The following is a 17,869-nucleotide window of genomic DNA, read 5'->3' on the forward strand; positions in this document are numbered from 1 at the left end:
AACTGACAGATCCAGGCTAAGGTGCAGTCTGCACATCCCTCCTTCTTCTCAGACCGAACATGACAACCAAGTTGGTCTCACAGTCCCTGAAGCATATTTTCCCTTCCAAACATCCCTTACTGAAATGCCACAGCCCTAAAGGAAGCAAGTCTAGATTCTCCTCAGGTCCTGAATCTCCCATCTCACTGGGCCTCCTTTTACAATTTATCTAGAGTTTGTTTGTTTCCATCAAAATAACGTATTTTCAGGGACTAAGTATTAATCTACAAGCTTAACAACTTAATCCAAAATAAAGCAAGTTCAGACTTTTCACAGGCTCTGAATCACCCATTGGTGCTCCTTTTCAATTTCAATGGAGTTGTTTGTTTCTATCAAATAACACATTTTCAGAGACAAAGCATTAGTCTCACGTCAACCTAGTGTTTTAGTTTACCTCATGACTTGAGTATAGTGTGCACCGCTCATAGAAATCCTAGATCGGCCGCTACCCTAAATGCACAAGTTGAGATTAAATGTCCCTTCATGCATTATTCAAACTTACCTGAACAGTTGTACAGTCTTTCATTATTGCACCAACTCCAATTACTATAACACAGTATTCAGTTCCACCCTTGAAGTATTCAGCTGCACTCAATGATCAATAACAACCAAATACACCTGTGTCAAAGCCTCGACGCTGACTCGCCATAAGTTTCATTTCCGGCTATCAACCACTCACATAGTGACAATCTTCCACGCATAAGAAAATATAAGCCTGCTTGCTTACACCTGACTCCGAACGTGGTTACGTGAGAAGGTGTAGGAGAGATATCTAACTGTAACAAATATCTGCCCCGGTAACCATCTGTTGGCAGACACAGGATTGACCGGCCGCATTCACACGGACTGACCCATAAACACTGCTTGCTCGTACTACACTCTATGAACGATATTCATTAATTTGTGTAAGTGTTTGTAGAACATTGATTGGTGTAATTAACAATGCTAACGAATATTCACTGGACATATTCACACTTAATGACACCACATCAGCTATAAATGATCTAAAGCAGCAATCTCCAAACTTTACAAATGATGGGCTTTAGGACATGAGTCCTATTTCTTATTACAGTCTCTACTTAGTGAAGTTGGTGCAGCACGTGATTGTGAGGTATCGGAATTAAATATAATCAAACTAACAACTCAACAAAGTCCTGATGATACAAATAGGCATGTCTGGAGAGCTATATTCTACCACAGTACAGGAACATGTCCCTATCAGTATGGGAGTGAGTATTGTTTTACGCCGCTTTTAGCAATATTCCAGCAATATCACGGCGGGGGACACCAGAAATGGGCTTCACACATTGTACCCATGTCGGGAATCGAACCCGGGTCCTCGGCGTGACAAGCGAACACTTTAACCACTAGGTTACCCGAACACCCCCTATCAATATGGAGGCAGTGGGGTAGCCTAGTGGTTAAAGTGTTTGTTCGTCACTCCAAAGATGCCGTTTGATGCCTCCCGATGAAGGAGTAAGCATATACTCCGAAACATTGTGTTCCTCATAATAAGAGTCATTTACCTGATGAAGGAGTAAGCATAACCCCGAAATATTGTTTCTCATAATAAGAGCCATTCACCTGATGAAGAAGTAAGTATATACCCCGAAACATTGTTTCTCATAATAAGAGTCATTCACCTGATGAAGGAGTAAGCATATATTCTGAAATATTATGTTTCTCATAATAAGAGTCATTCACCTGATGAAGGCGTAAGTATATACTCCGAAACGTTGTGTTCCTCAGAATAAGAGTCATTCACCTGATGAAGGAGTAAGTATATACTCTGAAACATTATGTTTCTCATAATAAGAGTCATTCACCTGATGAAGGAGTAAGTATATACTCCGAAACGTTGTGTTCCTCAGAATAAGAGTCATTCACCTGATAAAGGAGTAAGTATATACTCCGAAACATTATGTTTCTCATAATAAGAGTCATTCACCTGATGAAGGAGTAAGCATATACTCCGAAACATTATGTTTCTCATAATAAGAGTCATTCACCTGATGAAGGAGTAAGTATATACTCCGAAACGTTGTGTTCCTCAGAATAAGAGTCATTCACCTGATAAAGGAGTAAGTATATACTCCGAAACATTGTGTTCCTCATAATGAGAAGTTGACATCCATAAATTCTCTTCCTAATGTGTATCACTTCTAAATGCCTTTATAAGACTGGAAGGATCTTGGTTTTTTTAACAAAACTCTCTGCCAGAGAGCAAACTGTTGTCAACAGTCATTCCAGAGTCCCTCATCCATTGTGACACAAGGCAATATCATATAACTATAAACAAACAAATTTGGCATCTAGCCAGGATAAGAGGTACAAAGTTTGCATCAAACATATCATGTATTGTATTCAATTGAATAATGTACGATATGGTATTAGATTGCTTGATTTTGCATAGAGTATAGATTTATGCATGACATGACAATTCACAATCTTCGAGGTTTATTTTTTGTGAGATTTGTAAACGAATTGTAGATTAAGATTGACTGCAACATAAACAAACAATACTTGAAATGTTTTTGTACTGTCGATGCATGCAACCACTTCTTACTTATGCATTTAAACATGCAAAAATATTGAATATATAGGTTATAAATATCCTTACATTACCGTCTTATGAAATACAATTTGTAAGTTTTGTATTCCATATACCGTTTTTATGCTCATACGATGCTACATACATCTTCGGCGAACGAACATCGTGTGACATCCAATATCGAAGAGCACATGTGTTTACGAGCAGTGCAGAGTTACCTACCCTGCTTAATTAAATTAACAGCATACCACTAAAGAAATTTTAGTACATACCGCCAAAAACATTCCAAGATCCTACATATAGCACTTGTCAAGGATTGTCAAGGAATTATTCCTCCTGTATCCCCACTACACAAAAAGCAAGAGACATTTATAGACCATTTCCGAACTCCAGCATACATCACATTAACTTCAATGGTTAGTACATTCTGATTTCTTTGTCCAACTGACATACATTTCCTACACCTCTTGAGTTTAAATTACATTCGTTGTCATGCTGATGTTAATGTCAATTTACATTTACATTTTTATTGAATTTCTTCAAACACCATACATACTGTTGTGTAAGCATTTTGTGGTAACTGACATTTATTGAATTGTTTGTTTACTGGTCCAATTTACATTCTAATACCATTAGGCAAGCTAGCTTTATTATTTTAGCAAGATCGCTACAAACAATGAACATCTTTTCTATTTAAGTTCAATTGATATTCATTACTTCTTTGTTCATTTTAGATTGATTTAGATTTGCTTTTCTTATCACACCATAAATTGCTTATCTTACTTTTTATCATGCCACAAATTTCTCTACCTGCCTTACGGATCTGCCAACTGTAAATCTTTCTAAAAAGAAATAAACTTCAGTTTTTTTTTCTCCACCAATAAGCTGATAGCATATCACACTGAAAGAATTCTAAACCAGGACTGACTATTAAAATTTTTGTATTAATGTTTAACAAACAAACAAACAAACAAACTAACAAGATTTTTGTGTATCTAAAGAAGCTCTTTTATGACCAGCCCACATGTAGTGGATTAGAAAACTAAAACAAATTGAATTACTTTGTTTTTATAGTTTTTTTATCAGCAAATTTTGAGTTCACTTACCGATGGGTATTTTCCTGTAACAATCTGTAAAGCAAGCCAAAAAAAGTGTGGCTTTTGGAGCAATGTATTTGAACAGAATGTATACCTTTGCTTAAACACATTCTTCCCTTCAAATATCCACTGCCTTAACTAAGGGGTGATGGACATGGGTTTATTGAGGCTTTGAACAGTAATTCCGTCATACGAGGGCTGGCTGAAAAGTTCTAAGCCTAAGTAGGATATCTCAATCGGATTGAAACAAACTTTTGCCACCAACAAGTACAATCATTTAATTAATAATAGACATAAGAACTGCAACTGTAGTGTTATTATTGTCTTTGTACCAGACCATCTTGTGAACCTACCCATTGAAATCACCAGAAATGGACAAAACTGGCTAGAGGGCAGTCATCAGGTACCTGCAACTGAAAGGGCTAACTCCAACACAGATTCATGCTGACATGGTCTCCACTTTAGGGGATAATGCCCCTTTCTTTTCCACTGTAAAGAAGTGGGCTGCGGAATTCAAGCGTGGCAGAGAGAGCCTTGTGGATGACACATGTCCAGGAAGGCCTTCAACAGCAACCATTCCGGAAAACATTACCCGGGTGCATGACATGGTGATGGCTGATCGACGATTGACCACTCGACATATTGCCAGTGTTGTGGGCATCTCTCATGAGAGGGTTGAGCACATTATCACCAACGACTTGGGAATGACAAAAGTTTCTGCAGGATGGGTGCCTAAGCTCTTGACAGCAGATCAGAAACGTGTCAGATTCCTGACATCCCGTGACAATTTATGCCGTTTTGAAGCAGATCCCCATGATTTTTTGGCCTGATTTGTAACCATGGATGAGACCTGGATTCATCACTTTCAACCAGAAACCAAAATTCAGTCTTAACAATGGAAGCATCCAGAATCACCAGCCCCCAAAAAGGTCAAGTCGGTTCCTTCTGCTGGAAAGGTGATGGCTTCAGTCTTTTGGGATTCCAAGGGTATTCTGTTGATTGACTATCTTGAAAAAGGCCAGACTATCAATGGAAGATATTATGCTGCCCTACTCAGACAGTTGCGTGAAGTTATCAAAGCTAAGTGACGGGGAATGCTCACTAAAGGAGTCCTGTTCCACCAAGACAATGCTCCTGTTCACAAATCGGTGGTTGCCATGTCAGCGATTCATGATTGTGGCTTCGAACACTTTGACCATCCCCCTTTTTCACCCGATTTGGCCCCGTCAGACTTCCACCTGTTTCCCAAAATGAAAAAGGAACTAGCCGGTCGCCATTTTCCTAGTAATGATGATGTGAATGACTTTTTTAAGGTGGCTGAAGAAAATTTCTTCTTGACCGGCATCCAGGCCTTGCACAAACGCTGGCAAAAGTGTGTAAACCTGGAAGGGGACTATGTGGAGAAATAAATGAAAACCATCTACTTGGTATGGGTCTTTCACAGTTAGGCTTAGAACTTTTCAGCCAGCCCTCTTATTACAGAGTGAAATATAACTTAATTTAATTATGAATTTAATTAAGTCGGCAGTTTTCAATTATCCCAGTCATACACATTCACCACTACTGATGAAAGCCAACGTGATACTGATAAAATCCTGGAAAGCCGAGTTAAGTCAAAATCTTCAAACACTTGACCACTGCAGATTCCAGGGTGGAATTAGTCCTAAGAAATCTATGCTAAAATGGATCAGTAGTCAGGCACTGTGATGTGGCTCAAATGATGTGAATTGTTGCTCATGCTTTCAGTCACTGGTTTGCCTGACCCAGGTTCAATGATTCAGCCAGTGACACAGCTATAATATCGCTCACTGCGACGTTCAACAACATTCACACACTCACTGAAATCAATGACCAAACTTCCTGTTGCTAAGGGAGACAACTCTGCAAACAAAATTATGACCAACTGGACTATCTCAGTCCTTATCAGCGTCTCAACTGATGCACATTACCATCACACAAAACAAATTACAACCAATTCTTTATCTTATCAACATTGATTTTACACTGCAGCCAACCCAAATAAATAGCTACTGTCAAATATTACATTGCGGTGGACAAATAAACCTCAGCACGAGCCAAACTAGCCTTACCTCATAATCCGAAGATGATTAACTCCGTTGATTAGGTAAATCCAATTATTCTGTCGTTATGTTGTTTCTTCTGTCCTGACGAAGTTAGTCTGAAACAAATATCCGGTAATTAGAAACAGAATGACCCCTCTGTCACAAGCAGTTGTCTGTTCATATTTCAGAATAATGGTCCACAAAGCCTGTGTCGGGACACAGCTACCAGCAATCACCCATCTCCAAAAGGCTGTCTATCAGCAGGAGGCTGGTATGCTACGAAAACAATAAGCCAGCATATTTCCTGCTAATAGCCTTCGTCTGTTTTCAACAAATCGCTCATATTGGACGTGTGGTGTGCACTGGGACATTTTCAGTCAGGGACAGAGCAGAGTATAGAGCTCATGTTGGGTCAAGTTTTAAAGGAAAGTCTTTGTGGCATTGTGTTCGTGACTTTTATTGCTTTATTGAAACCATATACCTCAGTCTTGCACTGAACTTGTAAACTGACATGGTTAATGACAGTAAACAATAACAGTATAGTTTACTTCCTGGGTTTCATAAAATCAATTTACACTTCCCTTTCCAACCTAGTCTGTCTCCATGACCCAAGAGAATAAATAAATAAATGAATCCAACTCAAGTCTAGAATGATTTGGCAAGTCTAGAATGCATCAGTTCTAGGCCTGAAATTAAGCATTGTTCTGGGCTTCATTTGGATTTTATTTTGTGGTTAGATATTTTTTAATAAGATATTTCTTCAGGATATCATTTTGAGAAAGGCTGCCATCATAAGGTTCCTTCTTCCAAAAGGTCTTGAATGAGAGTTACAGCAAAACTACTAACAAGCAGTAGATTGAAATATACACACTTTCAATAAACAACATACTTAAAGTTGTAATCTATTCTGCTTTAAAAGGAATTTGTTATACAAATCGTTTACTTCAAATTATGCATAGACATTGGGTAAATGGTTTCTGCATTAACTGATAATACAGAAAGTCTTAAACCCATCAGTGGCAAATCGATGCGGTATGGTATAAAACTGCTACCCTGTTTCATGATTACTGCTGTCACTAAGCCTACTGCGGGGGCTAGCAAGGTTCTGGTCGAAAGTGTTTTGTATTTCTCACAGGGAAGAGAGGCCAGGTACACTTCTATCCCAGCATAGGGATGGTGTTTCTGGGAGGAAAGTTTGGGTGTTGGGTATACCATCACTTGACTTCCTCCATATGATGCTTGACTGTGCCTACATGTTGAGTCTGTTGAGTCAATGACTGGAAACTTTTTACAATAAGTGAATTAATAATTTCTAACCTTTGTTTGAAAACTGGTGTATTTGAATATATACAATATTATCATCATAACTGCAGATTTTGTTTTTGACTACATTATAAATCATCATATTCACCATTACTACTATCAACATCATCATCATCATCATCATCATCATCATCATCATCATCTTTCACCACCATCATTAATACCATCTGTCATCATCAACATATTCATTACATCTATCATGGGGGGCACAGCCGTCTAAGGCGCAGCGATTCGCTGTGCAGAGTTGCGTCCCTTGAGTACGCCAGAAACCTATGATTGTGGGTTCGAATCCCGGTTCGCCCCGATAATGTTTCTAGGTTTGTCAGCACCATACCCGTGCTCCTGCGTTTCACCATAGTGGTAAAGGTCTGATACCTGCATCACTTCGGGCTTTCCTCCCACATTAAGCTGACACACCATGATATAACTGGAATACTGTTAAAAGCGGCGTTAAACCCAACTCACTCACTCACTCCCTCACTCATATATTCTATATTGTCTTCGCCCTAGTGTAATCGGACCATGCCATGATTTACTGTTGGCAGTTGTTCCTGTCAGGCATGTAAGCAAGCAGTTATGGTATTTTCTTGGTCAGTAGAGAGGGCACAAAATGTTAAGTTCTGATATGTGGAAGTAATTATTTCAATTAAAATCTCATCAATTCATTTATCAATTTCATGACTTGACTGTAATTTTTGAATTCTAATATTAACTCCCACAATAAGCTGACACGCCGTGATATAACTGGAATAATGTTAACAGCGGTGTTAAACCCAACTCACTCACTCACTCACTCACTCATCTATCACCACCATAATCATCATTATTACCATCTGTCATCATCAACATCTATCACCACCATCATCACCATTATTACCATCTGTCATCATCAACATCATCATCATCATTATTACCATCTGTCATCATCATCATCATCATCATCATTATTACCATCTGTCATCATTAACATCTATCACCACCATCATCACCATTATTACCATCTGTCATCATCAACATCATCATCATCATCACCATTATTACCATCTGTCATCATCAACATCATCATCATCATCATTATTACCATCTGTCATCATCAACATCAACATCATCATCATTATTACCATCTGTCATCATCATCATCATCATCATCATCATTACCATCTGTCATCATTAACATCTATCACCACCATCATCATCATTATTACCATCTGTCATCATCATCATCATCATCATCATCATCATCATCATCATCATCATCTGTCATCATCATCATCATCATCATCATTATTACCATCTGTCATCATTAACATCTATCACCACCATCATCATCATTATTACCATCTGTCATCATCATCATCATCATCATCATTATTACCATCTGTCATCATCAACATCTATCACCACCATCATCATCAATATTACCATCTGTCATCATCAACATCTATCACCACCATCATCACCATTATTTCCATCTGTCATCATCATCATCATCATCATCATCATCATTACCATCTGTCATCATCAACATCTATCACCACCATCATCATCATTATTACCATCTGTCATCATCATCATCATCATCATCATCATCATCATTATTACCATCTGTCATCATCAACATCTATCACCCCCATCATCACCATTATTACCATCTGTCATCATCATCATCATCATCATCATCATCATCATCATCATCATTTGTCTCGGGCAAAGTGAAAGGTTCATGGACAGAAGATGCCATGCCATAAGAAATAAATAACTTCATATTTCAAGATATCAGAATACTGACCATTTATTGCCAATAGCACAAGTCCTCTAGATATTAGCTGTCTTCAAATTAACATGGACAAATACCTCTCACCAGAACAAATAGCATTTATGCAAAATAGTGACCTTTCAATGAGAAGGAAAGTGCTAGATATAGACGAAGGTTATTTGAAACAGCCCTGTTTACACAAGACCTACATTTAATGAGCTCTTTATGTCAATCCCTCCCTGTAATTTGAGGAGATTGATCACTCGAAGTTTGTCTTCAATCATTTACGGCCAGTGGCCTGGAATTTGAGACTTACAGTTTAAGTGGAATGTAAGATTCATATTGAATACACACAAGCAGGTCAACTAAAACAGTCATTAGAGAAGGACATGGTCAATGTTACAGTGCTTAGCACTTATCACTGACTATCTCATGTTCACCTGCTAACTCCCACACCCCCATACTCACCAACTCACCCAAGTACTTCCAACTCACTAACTCACTCACTCACTAACCCAAGTACTTCCAACTCACTCACTTACCAAATCACCCAAGTACTTCCAACTCACTAACTCACCCAACTACTTCTAACTCACAACTCACCCAAGTACTTCCAACTCACTCAATCACTCACTAACCCAAGTACTTCCAACTCACTCAATCACTCACTCAGGCAGGTACTTTCTAACTCACTCACCAAGTCACCCAAGTACTTCCGACTCACTAACTCACCCAACTACTTCCAACTCACTAACTCACCCAACTACTTCTAACTCACTAACTCACCCAAGTACTTCCAACTCACTCAATCACTCACTAACCCAAGTACTTCCAACTCACTAACTCACCCAAGTACTTCCAACTCACTCACTCACTAACCCAATTACTACTAACTCACCCAAGTACTTCCAACTCACTAACTCACCCAGATACTTTCCAACTCACTCACTCACTCAGGCAGGTACTTTCCAGCTCACTCACCAAATAACCAAAGTACTTCAACTCACTCACTGAGGCAGATACTTTCCGACTCATTCCCTCAATCACCCAAGTACTTCCAACTCACTCACTGAGGCAGATACTTTCCGACTCACTCATTCACTCACCAAAGTTCTTCCAACTCACTCACTGAGGCAGATACTTTCCGACTCACTCATTCACTCACCAAAGTTCTTCCAACTCACTCACTGAAGCAGATACTTTCCGACTCACTCATTCACTCACCAAAGTTCTTCCAACTCACTCACTGAGGCAGATACTTTCCGACTCACTCACTCAATCACCCAAGTACTTCCAACTCACTCACTCACCAGCCCCCTCCCTGCCACACAGCCGGAAGCCCTGACAAGCCACCATCCATTCCATGTTCATTTGGCCAGACCTGATCACCAGTAATGCAGATGTATGCACACAGAAAGGAAATGACCTGCATCATCTTCATCAATTGCATCCTGCATGGATTATCAACTAAATGTTTGTCCGAGAAAAATGTGTTTTGGCGCACAGCCAAATTTGACTTGCACTGTGGCGTTAAATTCATATTCCTCTGGGTTACCTCCTTGTTCCCAAGGAGTCTGATGATATTGATAACCATAGAAACAGGCTAATATCTGATATAATTATCCCTGTTTATTTCACGTCAATTGAAACTGAATGCTGTTGGCTTGTCAATACACTGTTAATTTGTTTGTGATAGGGTGAATTGGAAATTCCAAGACAGACTTCGGTATCATTTGTACAAGTTTGATTTAATGGAACTTTAATGATACAATGACTTGTAAAGTAATATCAATAATTCCTTATCCAAATCCAAATCAGCTTTAACTTTTCAGGGAAAATAATTTTAAAACTTTGAATGAAACATAAATGTATAAATTAGACTAAAATAGCTGGTCACAAATTTCAGTTCATGCTATGGGGTATGTTGACACACAATCCGACATTGTAACGATCTAATCTCCATGTCGTCTGAACTCCTCCACCAAGAATGCATTACTGTCGACATAATCTGATCCACAATCTCCATATTAGAAAAATAAACACTTGTTAACAACTTAAATACACACAAAAATAAAATATATTTGGCATTGGATTTTGTCTCTCAACATGAAAACACTCCCTGATTTAATTTCCATAAATATTGCCATAAATAACAATTTAGGATATCACACACATAATTTGGTAGGGAAATATCATCTCAATTATGGGTTATTTTGATAGAAAAGCAACAGCAGGGAGATTTATGTTATATCTTGTGTTAATATTAAGATATAAAAATCAAGTCATGAAATTGATAAATGAATTGATGAGATTTTAATTGAAATAATTACTTCCACATATCAGAACTTAACATTTTGTGCCCTCTCTACTGACCAAGAAAATACCATAACTGCTTGCTTACATGCCTGACAGGAACAACTGCCAACAGTAAATCATGGCATGGTCCGATTACACTAGGGCGAAGACAATATAGAATATATGAGTGAGGGAGTGAGTGAGTGAGTTGGGTTTAACGCCGCTTTTAACAGTATTCCAGTTATATCATGGTGTGTCAGCTTAATGTGGGAGGAAAGCCCGAAGTAATGCAGGTCTCAGACCTTTACCACTATGGTGAAACGCAGGAGCACAGGTATGGTGCTAACAAACCTAGAAACATAGTCGGGGCAAACCACAATCATAGGTATCTGCACAGCAAATCACAGCGCCTTAGACGACTGGACCACCCGTGCCCCCTATAATATATGAGTTAATATCTTGAAATTTCAACTTATTATCTTGAAATTTCAACTTATTAACTTTTGCATCTTGAAATTTCAAAATAGCATCTTGAAATTCAAGATACTAAGTTGAAATTTCAAGTTATATCATGCTTATTATCGTGAAATTTTAACCTAGTATGTCTCTTGAAGTTTCAACTTACTATCTTGAATTTTCAACATAAGATCTTGAAATTTGAAGAAAACAAGAAAAAAAACAAATGGCCCTAAAAGGCTTCCATATATACTTCAAGGGCTTAATGCCAAGAACATTATTTTAGGTAATTATGGTACATGACAGAGACAGGGAGCAGACTGAAGTCCCCAGACTGTATTACATGTACTTCAAGGCTGTCTGTCTTATTGTTTGTATTACTCATCTCCCACCAAGACCGCCTCCGTGGTCTAGTGATAGAGCACACGCCCGGAGAGCGGAAGATCCGAGGTTCGATCCCCGGCCGTGTCATACCAAAAGACGTTAAAAGATGGTACTTGTTGTTACCATGTCTGGCGCTCCTCTTTTAGGGGCTAAAACAAGGACTGGTCGGCTCGGAGTCAGTATACTGTGTCCGAGTGGGATATTCATGTTAAACTGCGGCATGGTATCTCAGTGAGCTAGCACTATAAATCGGCATCAGTCTGGACTAGTACAAGCAGCCACACACACACACACACACGTGCATGCACGTCGCTATATAAATGCAATAATCTTGAACGCGACGTTAAACCCCATGTCACCACACCTCACCCACCAATCCGAATTTACTGTCCTTTTAGAGGATCGCTAAAAGTGTTTCATATCATCCCATTTGCCAACTGAATTTAAAGTTTCATTAAACATTCTTCAATATAATTTATTGGAAGGACATTTGAAGAAGTGAAGTAACTCTTCCTAGTACTATCATTTCCCCTTGTGTTATCTCCCCTCTTTTTCAATCTATTCTGCTCTCAAAACCAATACAGCAACCATTTCATTACAAATATGGCTCAACAACAGTGCCATCAGATTATGAGCATGAGATTTTTTCTGTTGTTTTTTTTTTTTTTATTCTGACGACCATTCTTTCTGAAGCTAAGCACGGAGATGAGAAACACAACATATTGATGGCCTTCAACTGGATATCTCATTGTCACTTTTTACTAATCCTTCTCCCTACAGAGAGAAAAAACACTGGCAGTGATAATAACATAAAACATCTACAGACAACACACTTCAAAGTAAAACATCAATGAAACATAGCACATCTGGTGGCAAGATTTTCTGGAAATAACTTTCTGTCAAAACTGAATATATGCCATCACTCTAGGGAGATGATGTATACTTCTACTATCAATCTGAGTTCTTGCTGATGATGAGGGGATGACGTTCTACATCTCAGTCTGCCAAATTTCAGCTTCATCATGAAAGCCTAGAGGAGTCAATTCTACGATGGGGGGAGTTCGAATTAGATTTCCATGCCAACAGATTTATGAAGATTGCGTAAAAAAAAGATTCGATGAAACACTTGAAAATGCTAATACCATTTCTATCCCAAACCCTCCAATAATGTCAAATATTATGTTAATACGAAATAAGAATTTTTTTAATTATGATTAACCGATTAAAAGGACAGTCCACAGTCAGGAAACCCTTTTCTAAAACTGCTAATTATCTAATGCCCCTCCTCATGTGTAACCTGTCATAGATGGGTGGGAATCCATGATTCTCACTGTGAACAACCCCCACCCCAACCATCACACATCATCATATTCTCTGTCAGCTACCACAATCAGATTGAAAAATTATTTCCGACCATAATGCATTAGGGGCTGGTCACATGATCCTTTTAGGAAACCATACCATGTGTTATGGGTTTGTGGAAAGCACTTGGACATGTGTATTTGTGAGTATCACTAAAGTAAATCAAAAACACCAAAATAATGACGTTATAGCCATTTGAAGTTATGAAAAAATCTAAATTTGCGGTGATTGTTAACTGTCCATCAGTCATCCCTTAAACTTCAAGACCAATGTCGAAAAGCCCTGACAGTAAGGTATCTTCAGAAATAGCAGACCCTGGGTAGTTAACTTAATACAGACAATGAAAGGCCAGGGGGGGGGGAATGGGAGGAAGAGTCCAAAAAGTCCATAAACATACATTCAAGCTGGCCAAAGTGTGCACAGAACCTTTCCCCAAGTTCCAAATACATTTCTGAGATCCTTGAGATACTTAGAAACTAGATTTGACCTATGTCAGGGTATTAAAAAAATATTTGTTGTATCTCCCAGCTGTCCCAAGGACATACATACCCTGTCAGTTGCCACCAACCACACCCCAACACATACACCAGGCAATCAGACACATCCACCCTGTCAGCTGGAGATGAGACAAGCAGGGGGCTGGGGTTTATTCAGCCCTTGAGATCAACAGTGATCTTACAATGATAGCAATGTCCTAATTTCATCGACTCAAATACCTCTTAAAATGTCCTTATCTAACAAAGGTAAACAGGTGGCAGCTGAGCGTGGTGACAATGAGTGCAGTAACATCACTGCCAGCTATGGAGGCATAAGTTGTACAGATGGTCCTGACAAGAGTGTAACAACTTGGAACGCTATCATCAGATGAATTTTAAAGTACAATGACAATGAAATACTGCTAATTGTAACATAGAAATCTACAGCTTACCATAAAGGCTGAAAAACAACAAAGCCAGGAAATAAAGGCATTCCTGCATTTTGCTTTACAAAACATTGTTATAGAAACCAAATGCCCTACATTAATATTGCCTACTGAGTGAAGGCCCTAAATCTTATAGACTCGAAAGCCCTTAAATCTTCCTGCCTCAGATTAAAAGGCCTTAAATTTCACTTCCTACTGACCAAAGGCCCAACATCTTACTGACTACTGACTAATGGCCCTAAATCTTACAATCTACAGACCAAAGGCCATATAACATACTGTCTACTGACTAAAGGCCCTATAACATACTGCCTACTGACTAAAGGCCCTACATCTTACTGCCTTCTGACTTAAGGCCATATAACATACTGTCTACTGACTAAAGGCCCTATAACATACTGCCTACTGACTAAAGGCCCTACATCTTACTGTCTTCTGACTTGAGGCCATATAACATACTGCCTACTGACTAAAGGCCATATAACATACTGCCTACTGACTAAAGGCCCTACATGTTACTGACTAAAGGTCCTAAATTTCACTGCCTCATGATTAATGGTCCCATCCTACTACCTACTGTTTTAACCCTCAAAACCTTGAGAGTCGCATCCAACTTATTTTTGAAGTTCAGACTAAACCTGGCCTGACAATCTGTGACTTAGAGATGGGACAACCTGGGGCAAGTCTGCCAAGAGTATACAACTGAGGCACATGCTTCCACACCAACTATATTTTTAACACAGTCAGATACTTTTTCCTGTCATAAGCAGGACACTGTTCCACTAATTTCCTTCTGCTGCTGAGAATACTTCACTAAGGAAGTAAGAAAACGTACAACTTTATGGATAACAACTTCTGGTTTATTGCATATAGCATTTTGATGTAGATTCTAACACCGTTATCAAGCTGGTGTAACAATCTACATCGAAACACTGATACATGCAATACACCAGAAGATGTTATCCATATAGTTGTACACTTTCTACTCACCAACTTCTCGAATGCCAGTCAAACTGTTAGTATTCATTCAGGAAGTACTCAGAAAACTGTAAATTACAGATTAAATGGGAGACACAAAAAACTCTGACAGAGACACTGAAAAATGAAGTTATTGCAAACCTCCCAAGCAGGTGTACAGTACTTTGGCACGTCAAGATTACTTTAGTTATATAGGGACATTTTCTGGGCATCTTGCTTATAACACATAAAAACCACAATTTAAAGAAGAAAATCTTAAAATATTTTCATCTCACAAACAAAATGCCGGTCATGAGATTGCATACAAAAATGACCATGGATGTATGTAAAATCCATTTCGAGACTGGAATTTTATCTCTATTCCCCTGTGCTGTACTGCTGAAACTTGTGAGATAAGCAACACCAACTTTTATAACTTCTTGCAAAACATTGATTAAATCAGCAACCTTTTCTGCTGGAGATTCTGTGCAGGGTAGAGCTGGGACAGGTAACTCAGGTATCTGGGTCAGGTGGGTCCTGAGTAGGATCCAGGTACCCTCAAGACTACCTGGACCCGTGGCTAGTCACGTAATATATTGTATAATGGCTGTAACAATAAATCAAAACACATTTCATGTTCTGGTGGGGGGCCTGGGATCTTAAATTATCCCAAAAAAATTGTTTCAGAAAATGGTTGAAAAACAAAACTTATGCTTCAGATTGTTAAAAAAAAGAAATGTCTGCCATGAAAATAACATTGATGCAATGTGCTTTTTACAAAAAGTGTTTAGTTTGTAGTCTGAATTAAATAAATATTCATGGTTTTGCAGCTGTAGCTGAATAACTATTTAGTCACCACACAAAATCCCAGCCCTCCCCCCAGAATATCAAATGGTCCGGCCCTCAGGCCTAGTTGTGATCTAATAATAGGGTCCATGAGCTCTAATACAAACATATGGTATGGATTCTGAAGCACTGATGACTGCCGTGGTGCCTGGGGTGTCAAACCATGTAATAGCATCTATTTATTCCTAATAGGCTTGGTATTCAACGTATCTTCATTTATCACAGTGCCACACAGTGGTGTTTTCAAGACATAATCTTTTGAGAAGGATAATTCTACTATGAATTTGGAATTACTTGATTCGGAGTCAATCAGAGGTTATCAAATCACAATAAACCCTCACTGATTGAAATAATAAACTATGTCTATGTCTATGTCTGAGAAACTGCCGATTTGACCGCCAAATCACCATAGAAGCTAATAGTACAATAGTACTTCTTTTTTAGTTATTGTTGTTATTTTTAAATAATATGTACAATTATAGGCTACAAATTGCATAGTTACAAAATATTTGAAGCTTGCGCGTTCAGTTACAAATTCAATTAAACATGGTTAGACCTACACAGGTAACCCAGGTCTACATTGAAAACACAGTATGTTTATCTCCTAAGGGAGTGAATGATGTTGGTTTGTTTGTTTCGTGCTATACTCCACAGTCAGCAGTATCCAAGCTGTAACACAAATAAACAAGCATCCAACCTCACCCTTCACCCCTCGACCCCCATATTCACCCCTCGACCCCCACCTTCACCCCTCGACCCTCACCTTCACCCCTCGACCCTCACCTTCACCCCTCGACCCCCACCTTCACCCCTCGACCCTCACCTTCACCCCTCGACCCTCACCTTCACCCCTCGACCCTCACCTTCACCCCTCGACCCCCACCTTCACCCCTCGACCCTCACCTTCACCCCTCGACCCTCACCTTCACCCCTCGACCCTCATATTCACCCCTCGACCCTCACCTTCACCCCTCGACCCTCACCTTCACCCCTCGACCCTCACCTTCACCCCTCGACCCTCATATTCACCCCTCGACCCCCACCTTCACCCCTCGACCCTCACCTTCACCCCTCGACCCTCACCTTCACCCCTCGACCCTCATATTCACCCCTCGACCCTCACCTTCACCCCTCGACCCTCACCTTCACCCCTCGACCCTCACCTTCACCCCTCGACCCTCATATTCACCCCTCGACCCTCACCTTCAACCCACGCCCCTCACCTTCACATTGATACCTATTGGTATGCCATGTTTTTCTAGCACACAGACATAAGCCCTTCATCATCATACCACATTCTCTGAGGATGACATTAGCCTGGAACCATAAACCATTCCCAGGAACATGCAGTTTGGCGCCAGCAGGAATGGTAAACCCATAGACACCCCTACACATAGCAAGTCCAGGCCTTCAGGAAAGTAGAATAATGGTCGAAATCACAACACGCAAAGTTTCTCTGGGATGTTTTTGTGAGATTTGGGGTTTTATTATTTTTATCTGTTAACAGTTTTATCTATTATTGTTTCACCAAAAGTAAAACAGTTTATCTTTAAACGTTAAACATAAAAATCATAGAAACAAAAACAGATTCTTGTTTTGGTTTTCAAAACAAGATGAATTTTGCTATTTGAACATTTTAAGTGCCAAAATTCATCAATGGTATGTTTGGCTAATATCTGTGCATGAATACTTTAAGTTCTTCTTTTGAGACAAGCCAAATACTTCCGTCGATATCATTCATAATGTACATATATCATGATTCCATGGGAAAAATTAAAATATTGAATTAATTTGAAATTAAGATTAAAATTTCATGAA

General features: G+C 39.1%; 2 protein-coding genes across 5 annotated transcripts in view; one reads left to right on the top strand and one right to left on the bottom strand.

The window, feature by feature from the left end:
- Window positions 1-17,869, bottom strand: part of LOC139444629 (protein kinase C delta type-like) — a 133,658-nt gene that overhangs the window by 62,506 nt on the left and 53,283 nt on the right. For all 4 annotated transcript variants that reach the window (XM_071225543.1, XM_071225546.1, XM_071225544.1 and 1 more), the window contains one exon: window positions 5,778-5,866. The gene's annotated coding sequence lies outside the window, so the exon portion shown is untranslated. The remainder of the gene's footprint in view (window positions 1-5,777; window positions 5,867-17,869) is intronic.
- LOC139446418 (mucin-1-like) lies at window positions 4,938-17,285 on the top strand. Its single transcript, XM_071227744.1, has 2 exons — window positions 4,938-5,059; window positions 16,706-17,285. Exons 1-2 carry the CDS (start codon window positions 4,938-4,940, stop codon window positions 17,283-17,285), a joined length of 702 nt encoding a protein of 233 aa, XP_071083845.1.

Source organism: Haliotis cracherodii, unplaced genomic scaffold (genome assembly GCF_022045235.1).
Source record: "Haliotis cracherodii isolate W230 unplaced genomic scaffold, xgHalCrac1.p SCAF_6, whole genome shotgun sequence".
NCBI lineage: Eukaryota > Metazoa > Mollusca > Gastropoda > Lepetellida > Haliotidae > Haliotis > Haliotis cracherodii.

Excerpts from the sequence above, each read along its gene's own strand:
- LOC139446418 (XM_071227744.1), top strand. The coding sequence starts at position 4,938 with ATGAAAAAGGAACTAGCCGGTCGCCATTTTCCTAGTAATGATGATGTG. Across the intron at positions 5,060-16,705 it reads TTGCACAAACGCTGGCAAAA|TCAGCAGTATCCAAGCTGTA; the intron begins GTGTGTAAACCT and ends TATACTCCACAG.